This window comes from Peromyscus maniculatus, chromosome 1, assembly GCF_049852395.1.
Source record: "Peromyscus maniculatus bairdii isolate BWxNUB_F1_BW_parent chromosome 1, HU_Pman_BW_mat_3.1, whole genome shotgun sequence".
In the NCBI taxonomy this organism is placed as follows: Eukaryota; Metazoa; Chordata; class Mammalia; order Rodentia; family Cricetidae; genus Peromyscus; species Peromyscus maniculatus.
The window spans coordinates 129,755,838-129,773,642 of record NC_134852.1 but is presented as its reverse complement, the minus strand read 5'-3'; the positions used below and the strand labels follow the sequence as shown (position 1 = coordinate 129,773,642).

The following is a 17,805-nucleotide window of genomic DNA, read 5'->3' as shown; positions in this document are numbered from 1 at the left end:
GGAACTTTGTTGTGTGGTGTGACTTGGTGGTATGTCTTATCTCTTGACTGCCAGGATACCTTTCTTTCTCTTCAGAGCTGCAACACTTGCATTGGGGAAGTCTTTCCCCTCAGAGATGTAACACTTCCACCAGATGCTGCAGCAGATGAATTATATGATCTTGGATCAGTGCCTTGACCTTCTGGAACTCGGTTTGTTATAGGCTATTTCCATGAAACTAATTGTGAGAGACTATCGTGGTCAAAAGTGGCTGAAATCGTGTCTCAATATTTCCAAAGCAGTGTCCAAGAAAGGTCTGGAACCGAATGCTAATTATGCCTCGTGCTTCCTCCTGAAGTTCCCACAGTGACCTCATGCAGCATACACTGTGATCCTGTGGATGGACCTGAGCCCTGCAGGGTTAAGTGGCTCACAAGCAGCTGGAGGAGTCAGTGTTCGCCACATGGTATGCAATGCTCTTTTCCTCACCATGTTTGTTTTGTGCAGAACTGAATAGTGATCTAAGCAAACATCTAGAAAATAAGAACATGCATCACACAATAGCGTCCTGTGTGTGTAACTGATGACACTGTCTAATTCTGTAGTATATTTTTGCCATCAAAAAGAACATTTATTACTTGTTACTATGCAGTAAAAAGCAGCTGTAGCATGTAATTTAATATCTACCTCAGACTCTACAGGGAAAGTAATCTTATTTGCTCTCTAGAATTCCTCCCAGGTAAATTCCCCAAACTGGACATAAACCAAACACCCACCTCTAATATGATGGGAAAGAAAGGGTGACACATTCTTAGAAGGGAATACTGTAGAACAATTTAAAAGGACAAACCAGACACATGCAAAAATATGGATTAACCTCACAGAGAAATTTACTGAATGAAATAAACCAGAAACAAAAGATAATCCATCCTACACCTGAATTTATGAGAGAGAGAGAGAGAGAGAGAGAGAGAGAGAGAGAGAGAGAGAGAGAGAGGTGAAATTAAGCTGGTAGAAGTCAAAAGAGTTTTTAACTTATGAGGTGCGAGCATGGCCAAGGGAGGTATGGTCACCTTCTGCAGCTGTGGGAACATTTGAGGCCTCCATCTGGGGATGGTGACATGGGTGTCTGAAATGAACCATACATTCCATATGCTGAGTGGATCCATAGGCTGGATCTCTAACCCTCATGTGATTGGATTTGGAGATAATGATACCAAGTACTGAAAAAGGTGTGTCAATGCCACACTAGTTAGTGTCATAAGAATGAGATTCTCTCTCTCCTCCTCCCTCCTACTTTCCTCCTTTCTCACCTCCCCACCGCTCCCTCCCCTAAGGCTACAGCAAGAAGGTGATTGATCTTCTACAGCATGAGGTTCCTCACTAAGCAGGTGACCCCTCCAGCACCTTGATCATCTTCAAGTCCATCCCTCAGAAGCATGGGAAGCATCTGCTGTATGAACCCCCCAGTCTGCTGTATTTCTGGGAGGTGACTGAGGCAGTGTCTGCCCCCAGTGAACGCTTTTCAGACTGTATACTAGAATAGTGACATTTCATACATTTTAACCATTATCTTGGGTTACACTGAAAATGAAGAAAAAATATGACACATACATACTTATATACAGACACAGGCTTGTACACAGACACATATGCATGCATACATACGTGTGTGAGGGAGATGGTATCGCCTCCCATCCCTTTATCTAAGGTCTCCCAGCAAAAGAAGTGCCTCTTAGTTGAGAGAAGAACCACCTAGTCCCATCTCTTGAACATATGCCATTCATCAATGCCTGTGTCCATCTCTCTCCCTAGACTGTGAGCTTTGTTAGATGAGTGCAAACTTCCATCCCCCCCCCCCCCCCCCCCCCCCCCCCCCCCCCCCCCCCCCCCCGCTTTCCACTGCTCATCCATGTGGCTGGGATTTAGCAGAAGTTTTATGAATTGAAACCAACTGCTATGGCCTGGAGTGTGTAAACCCTGAGCTTACTCTGACGAACCAATATGGACAGTCCTCTTACCTTTAGAACAGTCTGTGGATCAAACTTTGGCAAAAGATGGACAAATGTGCATGCTCCCAGTGACCAAGGTTCCAGAAACGAGGCTAAAATGTTCACTATCCAACCTGTGTCTGAGATGGTCCATATTGTGTCAGAGACATCCAGGCCTGTCCAGGTGCTAGGAACACAGAACATACAGAGCTGAGTGCACACTGAAGGGCATGGTGCTTGAGGGGCTGTGTGGGGAAGGGTGAGGCGTGGGCATGCAGCATGTGTGGAAAGGTGGCAGTGCTTTAGAAAGTGTGACCCCAGAAGACACAATTTAGCGGATAACTGGGTTGTGCTCTCACTTTATTCCCAGTACTAGGACAGTGACTGACAAGTGAAACCATCCAGGAAAAGCTTACTAACAGAAGGCATCAAAGTAAATAACCGTGTGTGTGTGTGTGTGTGTGTGTGTGTGTGTGTGTGTGTGTGCAAGCATACGCATGTATGGAGTGTGCAGATGCCTTTATCTATTAATCTCCACCTTAGTGCAAATCAGACCTGACTTCAGGACAGTTGTCATAAATCTATAGAGGGAAAAGGCTCAGCTTACCCAGCGTCCATCTTGCCCTTGATGCCCAGGCTGGAATGGGAGTGTTCTACCATCTTGGGAGGGCCACTGGTCCCACTAGTGAAGTAGATGGCAGCCGATTCATGGCTTCCAGTTTCCACACAGTGATGAGTGGTGGATGCATCCCTACAAGGACCAGAAAGTCAATGTCTCAGATCTAGCCTGGATACTGATGATTCTGTGACTCATCTTCCCTCACCAGCCCTCAAGTAGATGAGGGCAAGTCAGATGACCTGTTTCTGAACGGCAGCTGTTGAGTGTAAAATTCATGCATTTCTGAGAGAGTCAGGGTTAGCATTTTGTTAACTATGTAAGTTTGTACAAGTTACTTAACTTCTGTGGTCTCACTTTCCATATCTGTGAAATGGGGACAAAAAACCCAACCTACCTCAGAGTTTAGTGAGAAAGTTAACTCTAGAACAAAGAAATACTTATTCGGGACTTATTCAGTTGTGGTTGGCCCCAGCATAATACCAGGAGCACAGAAGTTGAGCAGTTTGTTTTCAAAGTGATGAAAAAAATTATTTTTATTTTGTGTGTATGAGTGTTTTGTCTGCATATATGTATATGCACAATGTGCCTATGTTTCCTGTGGAGGCCAGACAAGGACACTGGATCCCCTGGAACTAGAGTTATTGACAGTTGTAAGCTGCCATGTAGGTGCTGGGAATCAAACCGAAGACCTCTGGAAGAGCAGCCAATCTCTCCAGCACCCCACATGGTTTCTTGACACCCCCTTTTTTCCCCCTCTGGAATAACCCACAGATCTCTTAGAGTCTTGAATTTGAATCTCTCAAAGCTGGTATTTTATTGTTTATTTTTATGGAAATTATTTTAAAGATCATGGCAGTAGAAACGAAAAACAACAGCAAAACCTTATGTTCTCCCTAGATGTTTCCTAAGGCATACACCTCTTGTGGAAGGATTTTAAACAGGGGGCAGAACCCCATTTATCCAGCCAGTCTTGTTGTGAAATTCCAGAAGGGCCACTATTCTGGAAGGAAGTGGGTCCTAGGGATATAGAATGTGGGAAGAAGAGCCTGGAAGTCAGTATACTCATATCTCTTAGATGCTGCCTCACGCTTCATCAATGGCTGTGATGAGTAATTCTGGATGCCTTTCAGATGCCCATTCAAATCAATAGCATGTTGTTGCTTCTAGCATGTGCACATGATTCATCTTAATGCCAGGATGTGTGTGTGTGTGTGTGTGTGTGTGTGTGTGTGTTTGTAGGTGCCTGCCTGTGTATGTACGCATTTATATGTGCCTATGTGGTGTGTGTATGTATATATGCATGTGTGCCTATGTAGTGTGTGTATGTGTGTATGCATGTATATATTATGTATATGTGCCTTGTAGTATGTGTGTGTGGTGTGTATGTGTTGTATTCATGTGAGTATGTAATAAGCACACACCTGTGTGTGAACATTCAGAAACCAAAGCAGGGTGTCCGGTGTCTCTCTTTATTGCTTTCCATGATATTTCCTTGAGACAGATTCTCCCAGTGAACCAGAATCTTAGCTTTTTGACTAGGCTAGGCTGGCCTGTGAACTCTTGGGATCTGCTTGTCTTTTATCTCCTAATGCTAGAGTTACAGGCATGTGCAGCCCTGTTGGCATTTTACATGGGTTATGGGGATTTGAACTCAGGTCCTCATACTTGTACAGCAAATGCTCTTACCCAGTGAGCCATGTTCTCAGTCTCCCAGGCTTTTTCCTTTTTTTTTAATGCTACCATGGCATGGGACTCTGGGCCTGCAAGTGTAAAAGCCCAGGAGTGTGTGGTAGATAATGCCCCTTACAACCATCAACAAATGAAGATGAACGTTTTTGTTAGTCCTTTGTTAGAAAATTCTGGGGGCATTCTGTGTGCTTCTCAGAAGGTTTATGCATACCGAGCCCCACCCGCCTTTGGAATGAGTCCACCTTAAACACACTTGCATTTGCTTTCCTTTCCTTACGGTCTCACTCTCCTTCGTCTTGATTTCCACTTTGGATGGAAACCTGGCTAAGGCGGGAGAGACTCACTTGAGCAACGCCTTGAAGTTGAGCCATCCTTCTCTCCTTTTTTCAGACACCAGCAACTTGACCTTCAGAAAAGGGCACTCGGGGGCCACAGCATCCACTTCTTGGGCCACTTCATCCCCGGCCACAATGGCCCTGGCCTTGGATGTCTGCAGCCTGTAGAGTATGTCTGAGGACTTCATCTGGATGGTTCCAGGCATGAAAACGATGCCTGGAGAAGACATCGTTTAAAGGGTTTAAAGGAAGCTAGGAAGGGAGTTGTCTTTTTCCCCAGAGAAGAGCTGTGAACAGCTATGGGGGCCAACAGGGAAGGGTAGGTGGGATGTGAGGACCAATAGGGAGCAAGGACAGCGTGTTCTGTGGGGAGGTCTTTGGGGAGAGGAAGCTGAAGTTCTCCGCCCCACGTTTCCTTTCCAAGCAGAAGTGCCAAGCCTGTGCGGGCGGTTACTAACCAGTCCGAAAGCAGCCCAGGGTCACCAGCCACCACTCCGGGACTTGGGGAAGTACCACTGCCACACGGTCCCCACGTTGCAGGCCACAGGCCCCCGAGAGGACATTGGCTGCCTGTTGGCTGATGTCACTCAGTTCTCTGAAGTTCCACTTTACTTCTTGCCCACTACCACTCACCCACCACAGGGCTGGACGTGGAGGTCGCTTGCCAGCCTGAAAAGAGAGATGGCCTAGCGATCAGAAGACCCATGGGGACACAGCAAATAAAACAAATTGCAAGTCTTGTTGATCCGAGGACATCCACACACTATTAAAAAGGGTTGAAAACCTTCAAATATTTGTTTTAAATGAGGGTTAGATCTATCAATACTATATTAAAACAGAGGCTTTTAATATACATGCTTCAAAAAATAACAGTTAAAACATATTCTATATTACCATGATAGATAATTTTGATTGCTAGCAGGATTGGCTTGAAGATGCCTAAGAGATGAGCGAAGTGCACCTCTGAGGTATGACTGTGCGATTCCAGAGATGACTGGCTAGTGTGGGCTCTGATATAATTAATGACCTAGTGGCTCATAATATGGCATTGGGGGATGGGGAAAGCAAGAAATGGGTCCTGGGTAGAGGAAGTGAGTTGGGAGACATCCTTGGGGTTGGATCTTTCCCCGGACCTTTTCACTGTCAAAAGTTTCATTATTTCCACCTTGATTATTATTACTTTTCATTTTGCTGTTTATTTCCTTTTGTTTATTTAACTATTTCTTTCATGTATTCCAAATTGAGAATTGAGGCAGTAAGACCTTTTCTCAGTATTCCAAGGAGGAATAAGTAAACAAACAAACAAAAAAATTAAGAAGCTAGCTGAGGAGACCATTGAACCAATGAAGGGCTTGCCATGGAAACTTTAGGACCTGAGTTCCACCCCCAGAACATACATTAACCAAAAGTCAGTCATGGTGATGCACAGTGGTCATTCATGCACTGGGGAGGTGGAGTCAGGTAGATGCCTGAGGCTTGCTGTCCAGTCAGTCCAGTGTACTTGATGAGCTCCTGGTCAGTGAAAGACCCCGTTGTAGCACAAATCCTAATTGGTCTTAATAATAAAAACCCAGAGTCAGATAGAGGGGTAAACACTAAGATCAGAGAGACAGAGGAGCAAGCCTCAGCCACTTCTTACCTCTACCAAATCCTCAGACCCAAAAGGGGCTGTGTAGTGGGTAGCCATTCCAGCTTTGGTCTGGAAGTTCCAATCCCCATTGAGGCGTTGGTAACTATCACGTCTACAAGGCGGGGCCAAGGGAGGGCCCTGAAGACCCGAGATCAGGATGCTCCACGCTCTCTTGCTGCTGGGAGCCCGGACGCCAGAAGTGGACTGAGGAGAGTTCTCCATAGAACATCGCTGGACTGCGCTGCATCTTTTCCAGAACCCTCAACTTGCCTATCCCTTCATTTGTAAGTTATGCCATTAAATAAATCTCCTTTTAACTACATGGAGTGGCCTTAATAATTTCACCAATAGGGCTGAGCTCCCATCTCTTCCCACCTTACATTCCTCTTTCTGCCCAGCCATATCACTTCCTGCCTCCACCTCCCTAGTGCTGAGATTAAAGGTGTGTGCCACCACTACCTGGCTCTGTTTCTCTTTTAGACCGGATCAATCTTGTGTAGCCCAAGTTGTCCTTGAACTCACAGAGATCCTGCTGCCTCTGCCTCCCAAGTGCTGAGTGCTGGGATTAAAGGTGTGTACCACCACTGCCTGGTTTCTATGGCTAACCAGTAGCTTAGCTCCATACTTTGATCTTCAGGCAAGCTTTATTTGTTAGACCACAAACAAAATATTACCACATTTCTGTAGTGCTATGTTGTGTACCCTAACTAAACTTGCATGGGGATTGGAGGACAGAGCCAGCCACTAGATTAGACATAGAGGCCAGACAACGGTGGCACACACCCTTAATCTTATCACTCAGGAGGCAGAGATCTGTCTAGATCTCTGTGAGTTCAAGGCCACACTAGAAACAGAGCCAGGCAGTAGTGGCACACACCTTTATTCCCAGTACTGTGAAGCACACATGCCTTTAATCCCAGAAAGTGACATGGCTGGGTAAAGAAAGGTATGTAAGGCGTGAGGAAACAGGAACTAAAGCAGTTCAGCTGAGACCCATTTGGGTGAGGACTTAGAGGATTTCAGTCAGAAGATTCATGGAGTTGGCAGGTGAGGTTGGCTGTGGCTTGCTCTACTTCTCTAATCTTTCAGCTTTCACCTCAAATTCTGGCTCTGGATTTTTTATTAAAAGAACATTTAACCTTTGAACAACACATTCCCCCTTTTTTGTCTAAAAATAAAAAAGAATGTTATAACTAATATAAGAAAAAAACTATATACAAGAAGTATAATAACTAAATACAATATATGTACAGGCAATAAATATATCAACAGTGTCTAGTCCATTAATAATTGATGAATTCAGAGAAAATACCCCATATCTCTCCTATCTTGGTGAGTGCAAAAGGTTGTACCTAATTCACTTTCTATTCTAATTTTCATTACCAAAATTATCTTTTACTGTCTCTTATACAGTTTATACCTCTTTAGTGAATTCCTTTTCTGAATCTGGTAACAAGGAAAACTATAACTATAAAGTCTTCAGCTCAATCAGAGACCCTAGAAAGGAAATAATATCATGTAAGTAAGCAGGAAGTGCCATCAAGCCACTTCCAAAAAACTGTAAGAAATGAGAGAAATAGCTGACTGCCTGGACCAGGCACTCAAGATTCCTTTGCAACGTTGGGGCATCCATCTTCAGCCACCAGGCCTAACATATCTGACAGACTTTTCTGTGAAGCAGGATTTTCTTAAGGGATGTCCTATCTTGTTTTGGCAAAGTTCAGCAGTCACTTCCTTTTGTGTCCTGCTTGTCCAATTTGGACAGCATACTGTCAGCAGTTAGGCAAGGGCAGTTTCTTGCCTAGTGGCTTACTTTTGCCAGGAAGAAAGTGAACTCCATATGGATTTTCTTTGATGCCCATCATCTTTTCTGAAGTAGATTGGTGTTGCCAGGAGAACCTATGTTATTAAAACATCTTAAATGCCATATTCTGGAGATCTCTGAAATGTTTGAAGATGACCTATCTATCTAAAATATACATCTGTTTCACCTTGAAAACATACCTAGCATGACTACAAGTTTAATTGTAATAGGTGACTAACCACTAACCTGCATTTCTTTATTATCCTAAATAGATTGTAATTATAATTTTCAAGGACTAGCAATTTGCATTACCTTGTTAAAGGAGATTGTAATTGAGGACCAGCGTCCAAGACTGCTGTAACAAAGTCTTTCCAGTCTTGAGGGATAATTCTATTACAAGTTGACCATGAGTTTAACATCTGCTTCACAAAAGGTGAATGCATACCATATGACACTATTGCTTCCTTGAATCTCCTCAAATCTAACATTTGCACAGCGGTCCATTCAGCGCTTACACAGCCTTGGGATATCTATCATTTGGCAGTTCCTGTAAGGTTACTGGATAAATTAAGGTTGGCTATTTGAAAACCTTATGCTGCTCCTCTGTAACCTCATAATGCAATGCTGAGATTAGTTCTTTAAATTCCTCTGTCTGAATCTGAATATCTCTATGATCTGTTTTAATAAGTTTTTCTAAAACTTTAATCTTGGCACTCATATTAACCAAATTTTTAAATAATAAAACAAAAAATGATCAAACAGATAATATTTATAATTGACATTATGTAAATCCCATCAACATTATCCTCAACATTAATTATCCTCTCATCTAATTGTTCCATTTTCAAACTGTGCATCATGTAGTCATACAAAGACCTAACTCTTTCCATTGTAACAATGTTTCCCATTTTTAATGTGGGAAAAAAAACACCTCTTTTTTTTTGTAAACTAATTCCCTCCTTAAGAATTCCCAATTGTCTCACCAACTCTGCATGATGACAATTTAGATGTGAGGCTGATTGCTTCTGGGTAGAACAGTAGAAGCCAGAGCAGGTTTTCAAGGCAGCTAACTAGTTTGACAGCAGCCTGAGTGAAAGCCCCCAACCTGCCAGGAGAAAAGAAGCCAAAGAGCCAGCTGTCTGCATGGGGGAATGTGTGAAAGCGGTTAACTCCTGTGGCTAAGTTTTTGTTGCAGCCTCTCTGCAGCAAATTCCCCAGGCTCAGGCTCCAAACACACCAGGATTAGCTGCTTTTGCATGTTCCCCCATGCAGACTGCTGGCTCATTGGCTTCTTCCCTCTCCCAGGGCGTCATAGCTTTCTCTGGGACTCCTCCTTGGGCTGCTGCCACAATGTCAACTGAATCACTGTCAGCAGACTTGGTGAGTCAATTGGGATTAGTTAAAAGAAAGTTTTTTTCCACATTAAAAATGGGAAACATTTTTACAATGGAAGGAATTTAGTCTCTGTTTGTCTATACATTAAACAGTCTGAAAATGGAACAATTAAATGAAAGGATAATTAATGTTGGTGGGATAGATGTAATGTCAATTATAATATTATTTGTTTGATCATTTTTGTTTTATCATTAAAAATGTTGGTTAATAAGACAGCCAAACTTAAAGTTTTAGAAAAAAATTGTTAAAACAGATCATAGAGATATTGAGACCCAGACAGAAGAATTTAAAGGTGAACCAATCTCAGTATTGCATTATGTGGTTACAGAGAAATAGCCTAAGGCTTTCAAACAGTCAACCTTAATTTATCCAGTAACCTTACAGGAACTGGCAAATGCTCAAGGCTATATAAGAGCTGACTGGACTCCTATGCAAATGTTAGATTTGAGGAGATTCAAAGAAGCTATAGTGTCATATGGTATGCATTCACCTTTTGTGAAGCAGATGTTAAACTCGTGGTCAAGTTGTAATAAAATTATCCCTCAAGACTAGAGATATTTGGTTACAGCTGTCTTAGAAGCTGGTCCCCAGTTACAATGGAGAACCTGTGGAAGGATGAGGCTAAGACCATTGAACAACGAAGTAGGGCTAGAGGTATGGAAATCTCCCAAGACTAACTTTTTGGAGAGGGAGATTATGCTAATGTATATAGGTAATCTCTATATGATGACTACACCCTGGCTTTATGCTGAATGGCAGCCTTGAATGCTTGGGACAGAATTGAAGAAGTAGGAAAGAAAATTGAGTCATTTACAAAAGTTATGCAGAGCCCAGAAGAAACTTTCATTGATTTCTTACAAAGATTGACTTTAGCAATAAATAGAATGATACCAAATTCAGAAGCTAGACAGATAATAATTGAATTTCTGGCTTTTGAAAATGCTAATGCACAATGCAAAAGGGTAATTAGGCTTTTAAAGGCAAGATCAGCACCCTTGGAGGAATGGATCTGAGATATAGTCAATACTGAATCTCATAACCATGATAATACTTGACTAGGAGAGGTGATTTCCAGAGGATTGAAGAAAATATGTCAGATGTTTCAAATGTGGTAAACAAGGTCACCTAAAAAAAGACTGTAAACAGGGCATTCCTAGAAACAATGTTTTTTCAAGGAATATCCCAACAGAATGCCCTTCCGGTCTGGATTATGCAGAAGGTATGGCAAAGGCAGGCATTGGACTAATGAACGTAGATCTGCAAGGGACAGATAAGGTAATCCTTTGCCTTTGCCCTTGGGAAACTCCCTGATGGGCCTCTTGCAGGCCCCCATGACAAATTTGGTTCAGTCCTTTCCTGCCATCATAGAAGAAACTCCTTCCCAAAGCAATTAAAGAAACTAATGCCTGTTGTAAAAAACCATACTGCTCAGGGTGATAGAACAGCTACAGAAAAGAGAACAAAAATTTAAGGAGAAATCATAAATTAGAATTGATAAAGATTAGTAGATTTGGAACCTCCCCAAAGTTAGGGTTGGGGAACGGTTTTGTTTTTGTCTTTCAGGAGAATGAAGATTAAGGAATCTGAAGAACACCGGATAAATGAGATATCTGAAGAAAAAGGACAAATCATCCAGAAAAAAAATGTCTCAAGAGAAAGAGTAAATTGGCCTATTGATGTATCACATATCTAACAGGATAAAATCTCATAAGTCTTTCTAAATGTTTGTTTCTACTGTTATCTACAGACACATAATACAAATGGTCTTTATGTAGTACCAATTCAACTAAAAATTAAGGCTGGCTTTGGAGTTGGAGCATAGCTCTCTCCTTCTCTAAACCCAAGCATGCTTGGTAAAAGAAAATGCGAAATCTCTGTATCATTTCAGAAGAGCCACTTGATAAGGGACAGAAGAAAAACCAAAATTAAGGGACTATTCTATCACCACTAACTACATAATTCTTTGGTTTTATTTTGACTCTTTAAAACTTTTCTTAAGGTATAAAATTTATGTCAAAATTTATAAGATTAATATATATATATATATATTAAAATTTTGTCATGATATTAATGGTTATATAGAGTACTAACTAATTCTAGAAAAAGGGCTTCATTCCTGTACATGATTTTGGGTTTGAGTATTTATCAGTTTTCTGCAGTGAACCATGACCATGCCTAACAGTGACTTTGAAGTCTCCAAAAAGATGATGGTGCTCCACAATGATGATGATTCCATCAGGACGATGATAATACCACTAAGCTGACAAACACCACCCAAAGATCGGCTTTGGACTACAAACTGCTCAGGACAATTTCAAGGTGGCTAGCTGAGATGATCCAGCCTCAGAGACTACTCTAGCCAGGACTTGAGACAAGCCCTGCATTTTCCCATTATGCAGAGACTGGACAACAATTGATACAGCTACCTCTCCCAGGACTTGACAATTAATCCAAACTTTTCTTTTCAGGATCCCCTAAAGATGCCATTGCCCTCAGACAGCAGGAAGTAATTTTAAAAACAAGATGCCCACATTCCCAAGGGGTAAGGTGGGTAGTTCCCGTTCATTCAATGGGTTATGGATAATTGTCATTGTTTTGGATGATTGGTTACAAGTTGTTAATTGATAATGGCCAAAAAAAAAAAAAAAAGAAAAAAAGAAAAAAAGGTTAAACAAAGGAGATTAGATTTAGGATTCTTGTTTGAAAAAGAAGAAAAAAAGAGGATATAGTTACAAGATAAAAGGTAGATTATTGAATCTACTCTGAAAAAAGATAGAATATGGATATGATAAAAGGTAGATTATTGAATCTACTTTTAGAAAGCAACTACTAATTTTAAATATTTTATATTGAATTGAATTTTTGTATATTGATACAAATTTGAGATTAATTTTGTTAGGAAATACTGTACATATATTTCTAATCTTGTTCAAGGTATTGTACCTATACAGCTCATTTAACAATGTAATGCAAATTGCTAGTACTTGAAAGCTATTATTAACAACTAATTAGGACATAAAGAAATGCCGGTTAGTATTTAGTCACCTATTACAATGGAACTTGTCAGGTTAGGTATGTTTTCAAAGTCAAATAGAAATATATTTTAGATAAACAGGTCATTTTCAAACACTTCAGAGATCTACAGTATATGGCATTTAAGAATGAAGCCTAAGCCCACAAAATGCACAAGGTATGTGAATATTCTAGAAGCCAGTCCAGGTTGTTATATAAGCAGTAAACAGTTGCTAGTGCTGCAGTTTCCTGAAAGCTGCTCAAGGAGCATCAGTGATATGTGCTCAGGGCTTCATGTATCTTTGAGTTACTCATGCTCCTGTAACTCCTTACCCACATGCTATAAACATGCTCATTGTTTCATCAATCTTGACTTAGATCTCATCAGCAATTTGGTCTGTCATTGCACTGTCTATCTGGGATGAACTACATACTACTGTAGTCTTCCAAGAAGATTCCCACAACAACCTTGCACCTTGTTCCATTTTCAACACAGAATGCTGCAATCTCCATGTTAAGGTTGTGTCACAGTGCCAGGACCTCAGAACTGCATCATGGTCACAGCTCCCTTTAGATAGTCCTGTTTGATGCCCCTGCTGGTCAAGTCCAGCCTTTCTCTTGCCTTAGCCTAGATGATCTGGCTAAGATGATCTGGTCCATTCTCTAGAAATGTATTTTAGGTGAAGGCAGTGGTGGGCTGGTAGCAAATAAACTCAGAGATGGACAAGAAACTTGGAAGTTTCTACCTCCTCTCCATCTTTTATGTTGAAGTCCTTTTATAATCTGCTGAGTGGATATACTACTTGCATTCTTTGGTGGCAGAGACACGTGGCCTAGCTTTCTGAGAAACTGGTTCAATCTTGAGTTGTTGTTGATTTCTTCCTATGATCTATGTTAATCAGACTGGCCATCACTGTGATAAACACCTTAATATTTCTCTTAGCTCCTGGATTCAGAGGCTTCAATAAATATTCCTTGGATCCATTGACTCTGAGCCTGTGGTGAGGCAGGGCATCTGGACAGGAGGAATGTCTGACTGAGGCTGCTCACTTTGTGACAGATAGGAAGCAAAGAGAGAAGCAAAGACCCCAGAGTTATGTTCCCAGTGACCTATTTCTACCAGTCCCACCATTTAAAGCCTCCCTCACTCCCTAAGTCGTCATCACCAGCTGGAGACCAAGTGTTTACACTGAGCCTAGTGGGCAATACATGCTCAGTCCGCAACAATTTCACCCATGCCCCAGCCCACTGCTCTTTAGTTTATGCTGCAAGTCACAATAGAGAGTGTGTTTGGGATTCACTAAGTTCACTACAGTGTCCCATGTGCCTCTGAACTTCTTTTTAAAAATATTTGTAGGAGCATGTATTATTATACACAATCATAAGTTTTATTACAACATTTCCACACATGTGCACATGCACTTCAATCATCTCCACCCTCCTATCATCTTCTTCTTCCCCTCCCATCCCTTCTCACTCCTCTTGATATCTTTCTTCCTCCTAACTGGTTCTTCTTTGACTTTTATGGTGTGTGTGTGTGTGTGTGTGTGTGTGTGTGTGTGTGTGTGTCTCCCAGTACGTTTTATTAGGATTACTTCTAGGAGCATGGGGAAATGTTTGTTCTAGGAGCATGGGCACATTACTAGTGGCTACACGGCTGAACAAACTGTCTCTTGGTCCCTCATTAACCTTTAACTGCATATAAATCCTCTGGGAGAGGTGGGACCCCTTGAGCTCCTCCCTACTCCATGAAATCTAGTACAGGTAATTAATTACTAGTTACCGTGAGTTTAAGAGTGCAACAGCCATCTCATATCCTGAAATCACATTCCACACCCCACCTCTTATGTTCTTTCTGTCCCTTCTTCCATAATATTTTCTGAACCTCTGAGGGGGTGGTAGAAATGTCCTATTTATGGAGCATTCCACAATCACTAATTCTAAGCACATTGACCAGCTGTGAATCTCTGCAGTTACCACTGACAACCGCATATGATGCTTTTCTGCCTTTCTTTCTCCCAGTCCCCCTATGCTACTTCAAGGAAGATTAATATCCTGTTCACAGCTCCTTTTAGTGTCTGAGACATAGCAAGCATCCTGTAAATCTCAACCAAATGAATTGATAAATGAATGAAGTCAATCAAACTGTGCCATTCTCTTCAGTTACCTTCTCCATGTTGGCCCAGTGATCTATCACATCACTAGCGAAGTTGGACTTGGCAGGTACTTCTTGGTGGCCCCACTGTATGGACATTTGTTTCTTGATATTAATATGGAATGTACGGCTGAACATTCCAGTACCCCAGTGGGCACAATATCTTGGAATTTTCCACAGCCAATGCATGATCAGAGCTGTGAAGAAAGGAGGTGATGTAGGTGAGCTCTTTCCTACTAGATTGTGATACTCACCATCAGCTAGTGAAGAGAGTTGTTTCCAACCACTAGGGTTGATTGGTTGCACTTGTGAGCGGATTTAATTGACACTGAGTCCCTGGTTCAGTCTCCTTCTGTGCATCATTCTCCTAAAGCACCCCCTCCAGCTCCTGCAGCAGTTCTGTGGGTTTCTAATCCCAGGTGACATACCATTTTAGCTTAAAGTACGAGTGGTGAATTGTTTTGTGGCTCCCATTAATCTGTTTTCTTCCTGTAGTAGGATTATATCACTCTACTCATTGCCACGTGACTTCTCAGTGCAGTGTAGAGGGAGAACCCATATTCCTCTCTTGTTGACTTTGACTGGCTAGTGAGATATGCTCTGGTTAATAGGGTGAGTATGGGTTGGTCAGATTTGCATTTCTACCTCCACTGTGTGTGTGTGTGTGTGTGTGTGTGTGTGTGTGTGTGTGTGTGTGTGCCCGCACGCGCGTGCACACGTTTGTGCACTGTATGAATATGCATGCATGGGTGTGCACATGAGCATGCCTGTGAGTGCATGCAGAAGTCAGAGAATGACATTGAGTAACTTTCTCTATGTCTTATTCCCCTGTGACAGGGCATCTAAGTGGCTCTAGAACCTGCCATTTCTCAGGTAGGCTTGCTGGCCAGGGAGCCCCAGTGATCCTTTTATCTCTTAACCTCCCCCCCCCACTGTCCCCAGCACTGAGCTCACACAGACACACACAGTTTTTTACATACATGCTGGGCTTCTGAACTCATGTTCTCATGATATTGCTGTATGTGTTCTTACCTACTCTGCCATCTCCCTACCACCATTTCTGGGGCTTTCCATGAGAACTACATGTGCCTCACATGAGCACCAACCTTCTTCCTGGGTCCTAGAATGATGACATAAGGAACTAAGCTAAGCCCAGTGTGGCCACTTCCAACCTTCAGTTATTTCTCAACTAAGTTTTGTAGGCACATCCTAGATCTGTATTTAGAAGGGAATATGTGTATGTTTGAAAGCTATGAAATGCTTGGGATACTTGCTAATGCATCAACTGTTGACTAATACACTTGTTCATTGGAATTAGTTTGGAGTGGCATATCTGAAAAACTATGCATGTACAGTGCAGGATCTAATGTAAACAGCAACTTACAGAATTATAGCCCTGTTATTACTGCTTTCAGCTTTATTAGCTCCAGGGAAAGGTGTTCCAAGGCTATATACACTGGTCTTTGAATTCTGTCATGTGCCCTTGGATGAGACTGCAGAATTTTAAGCCTAATGACCTTTGAGTCAGATGATCCAGCCAACAGTCTATCCTCTTGGCTGGATTCCCAGCCCCTTGGTCTAGGCAGAGGCCATTAGAATGCTCATCTGTGGCACTTACATGTTCTCTCCTGCTTTCTTCAAAGAAGAGGTAAGGATTTCCTTCCCAGGCCTGGCCAGCAATACCTAGTGCCTTCGTGGTTGCTGCTCTCTCCCTTTTGGTGGCTGACTCCTCCTTATCTTCTGGCCTCACCTCTTCAAATAAGCATATTCTCCTTCAACTCCAGTAACTGACAGCTTCTGTCTACACCCCTGGCCAGCTCTCTAGTCCTCCACTTTTAGTTGGCCAAAGGCTTCTTCCCTCTATCCAATGTTGTCCCCCCAGTAGGACCCTGTGACATTTCCTTTGTGGCTCCTAGGAGTTTTAAGATGACTTCCATTTGGGAGTTTTCACTCTCCTTGCTAGCTATTACTCCTTAGGACTGGTGAGGGTCATCATGATGCATGCCCCCACCCCTTCTATATCTTGCGTGAACACTCACCTGCCAAGCCTCTTCTGGAACTCTCTCTGGAGGCAGCTTGGTCTACTTCCCTCTTGGGAGGTAGTTCCAGAGCTCCTGTAGCCCTGGAGAAGAAAACAGCACTGAAGTGGACAGTTCCCAGATCAAAACCAAGTAGGTTCTGAGGGCTCAGCTAATCATTAATGGTGCATAACTCTGGGTCAATGCTACTCCTCCCAGTCAAGTTTATGTGCAGCACAGTCATTGAGTCTGTGGAGGGGGTTCACCTGGACCGGCTCATTAACCCAAGGTATCAAAATGGGGTTTATTCCTACGATTGACAGCAAGCTTTTTCTCCAACCAGGGGAAGAGAATGGAGTTTCAGAGGCTCTAGGTACTGTCTCACTGACTTTCATCTTCTCATTTGTTTGGCTTCCACCAAGGGTCTCTTTTCCTGTTCTGTCTGCGACACTTGCTCATTCAGTGTCACAGCTTGGATCCAGGCCTCTTGCCAATGACCCCACAAGTGTGTCTCTTGGCTAGATCTCTCTCCTGGGTGTTCATCTGTTTGATGATGTCCCTACTTGGATATCTAACAGGTTTTTAAGAGTGGATTCAGATAGTGCCAGGCCTTCTAGCTCTAAACCATCCAATGCATCTGTGGCCTTTACCTGAAGATGGTCACCCTATTGTTCCCACTCGCCCTGTATGAAATCTCAGGCTTCCAACCCTTTATGCCTTGATGTGGTGAATCTACTAGTTCTGCCTTCCAGCTGTGACTGCAATCTGTCTCACTCTCTTCAGTGTTCCAAACCACCATTTTTCTATCTGCTTTAGGGCTACTGTTATTGTGATGAAACACCATAACCAAATGCAAGTTGGGGAGAAAAAGGTTTATTTGGCTTAGACTTCCACATTGTTGTCCATCATCGAAGAAAGCAGGACAGGAACTCAAACAGGGCAGGTACCTGGAAGCAGGAGCTGAGGCAGAGGTCATGGAGGAATGCTGTTTACTGACTTGCTCACATGGCTTGCTCAGCCTGCTTTCTTATAGAACCCAGGACCACCTGCCCAGGGATGGCACCACCCACAATGGGCTGGGCCCTTCCCCATCAATCACTAATTAAGAAAACGCCTTATAGGTGGATATTATGGAGGCATGTTGTCAATTGAGGTTCCATCCTTTCAGTTAATCTAGT

General features: G+C 42.5%; 1 protein-coding gene across 2 annotated transcripts in view; it reads right to left on the bottom strand.

Moving 5' to 3' along the window:
* Nucleotides 1-16,799, bottom strand: part of Acsm2b (acyl-CoA synthetase medium chain family member 2B) — a 31,439-nt gene extending 14,640 nt beyond the window's left edge. Inside the window, exons 1-6 of one of the 2 annotated variants that reach the window (XM_006985702.4) lie at nt 16,649-16,799; nt 14,622-14,806; nt 5,072-5,282; nt 4,623-4,830; nt 2,578-2,721; nt 2,001-2,157 (exon numbers count right to left, since the gene is read on the bottom strand). In XM_006985702.4, the coding sequence (XP_006985764.1) occupies nt 2,001-2,157; nt 2,578-2,721; nt 4,623-4,830; nt 5,072-5,282; nt 14,622-14,798 (897 nt within the window). In that variant the 5' untranslated portion in view covers nt 14,799-14,806; nt 16,649-16,799. The remainder of the gene's footprint in view (nt 1-2,000; nt 2,158-2,577; nt 2,722-4,622; nt 4,831-5,071; nt 5,283-14,621; nt 14,807-16,648) is intronic. The other variant, XM_042282595.2, reaches the window with a different exon arrangement.
* Between the last annotated feature and the right edge of the window lie 1,006 nt (nt 16,800-17,805).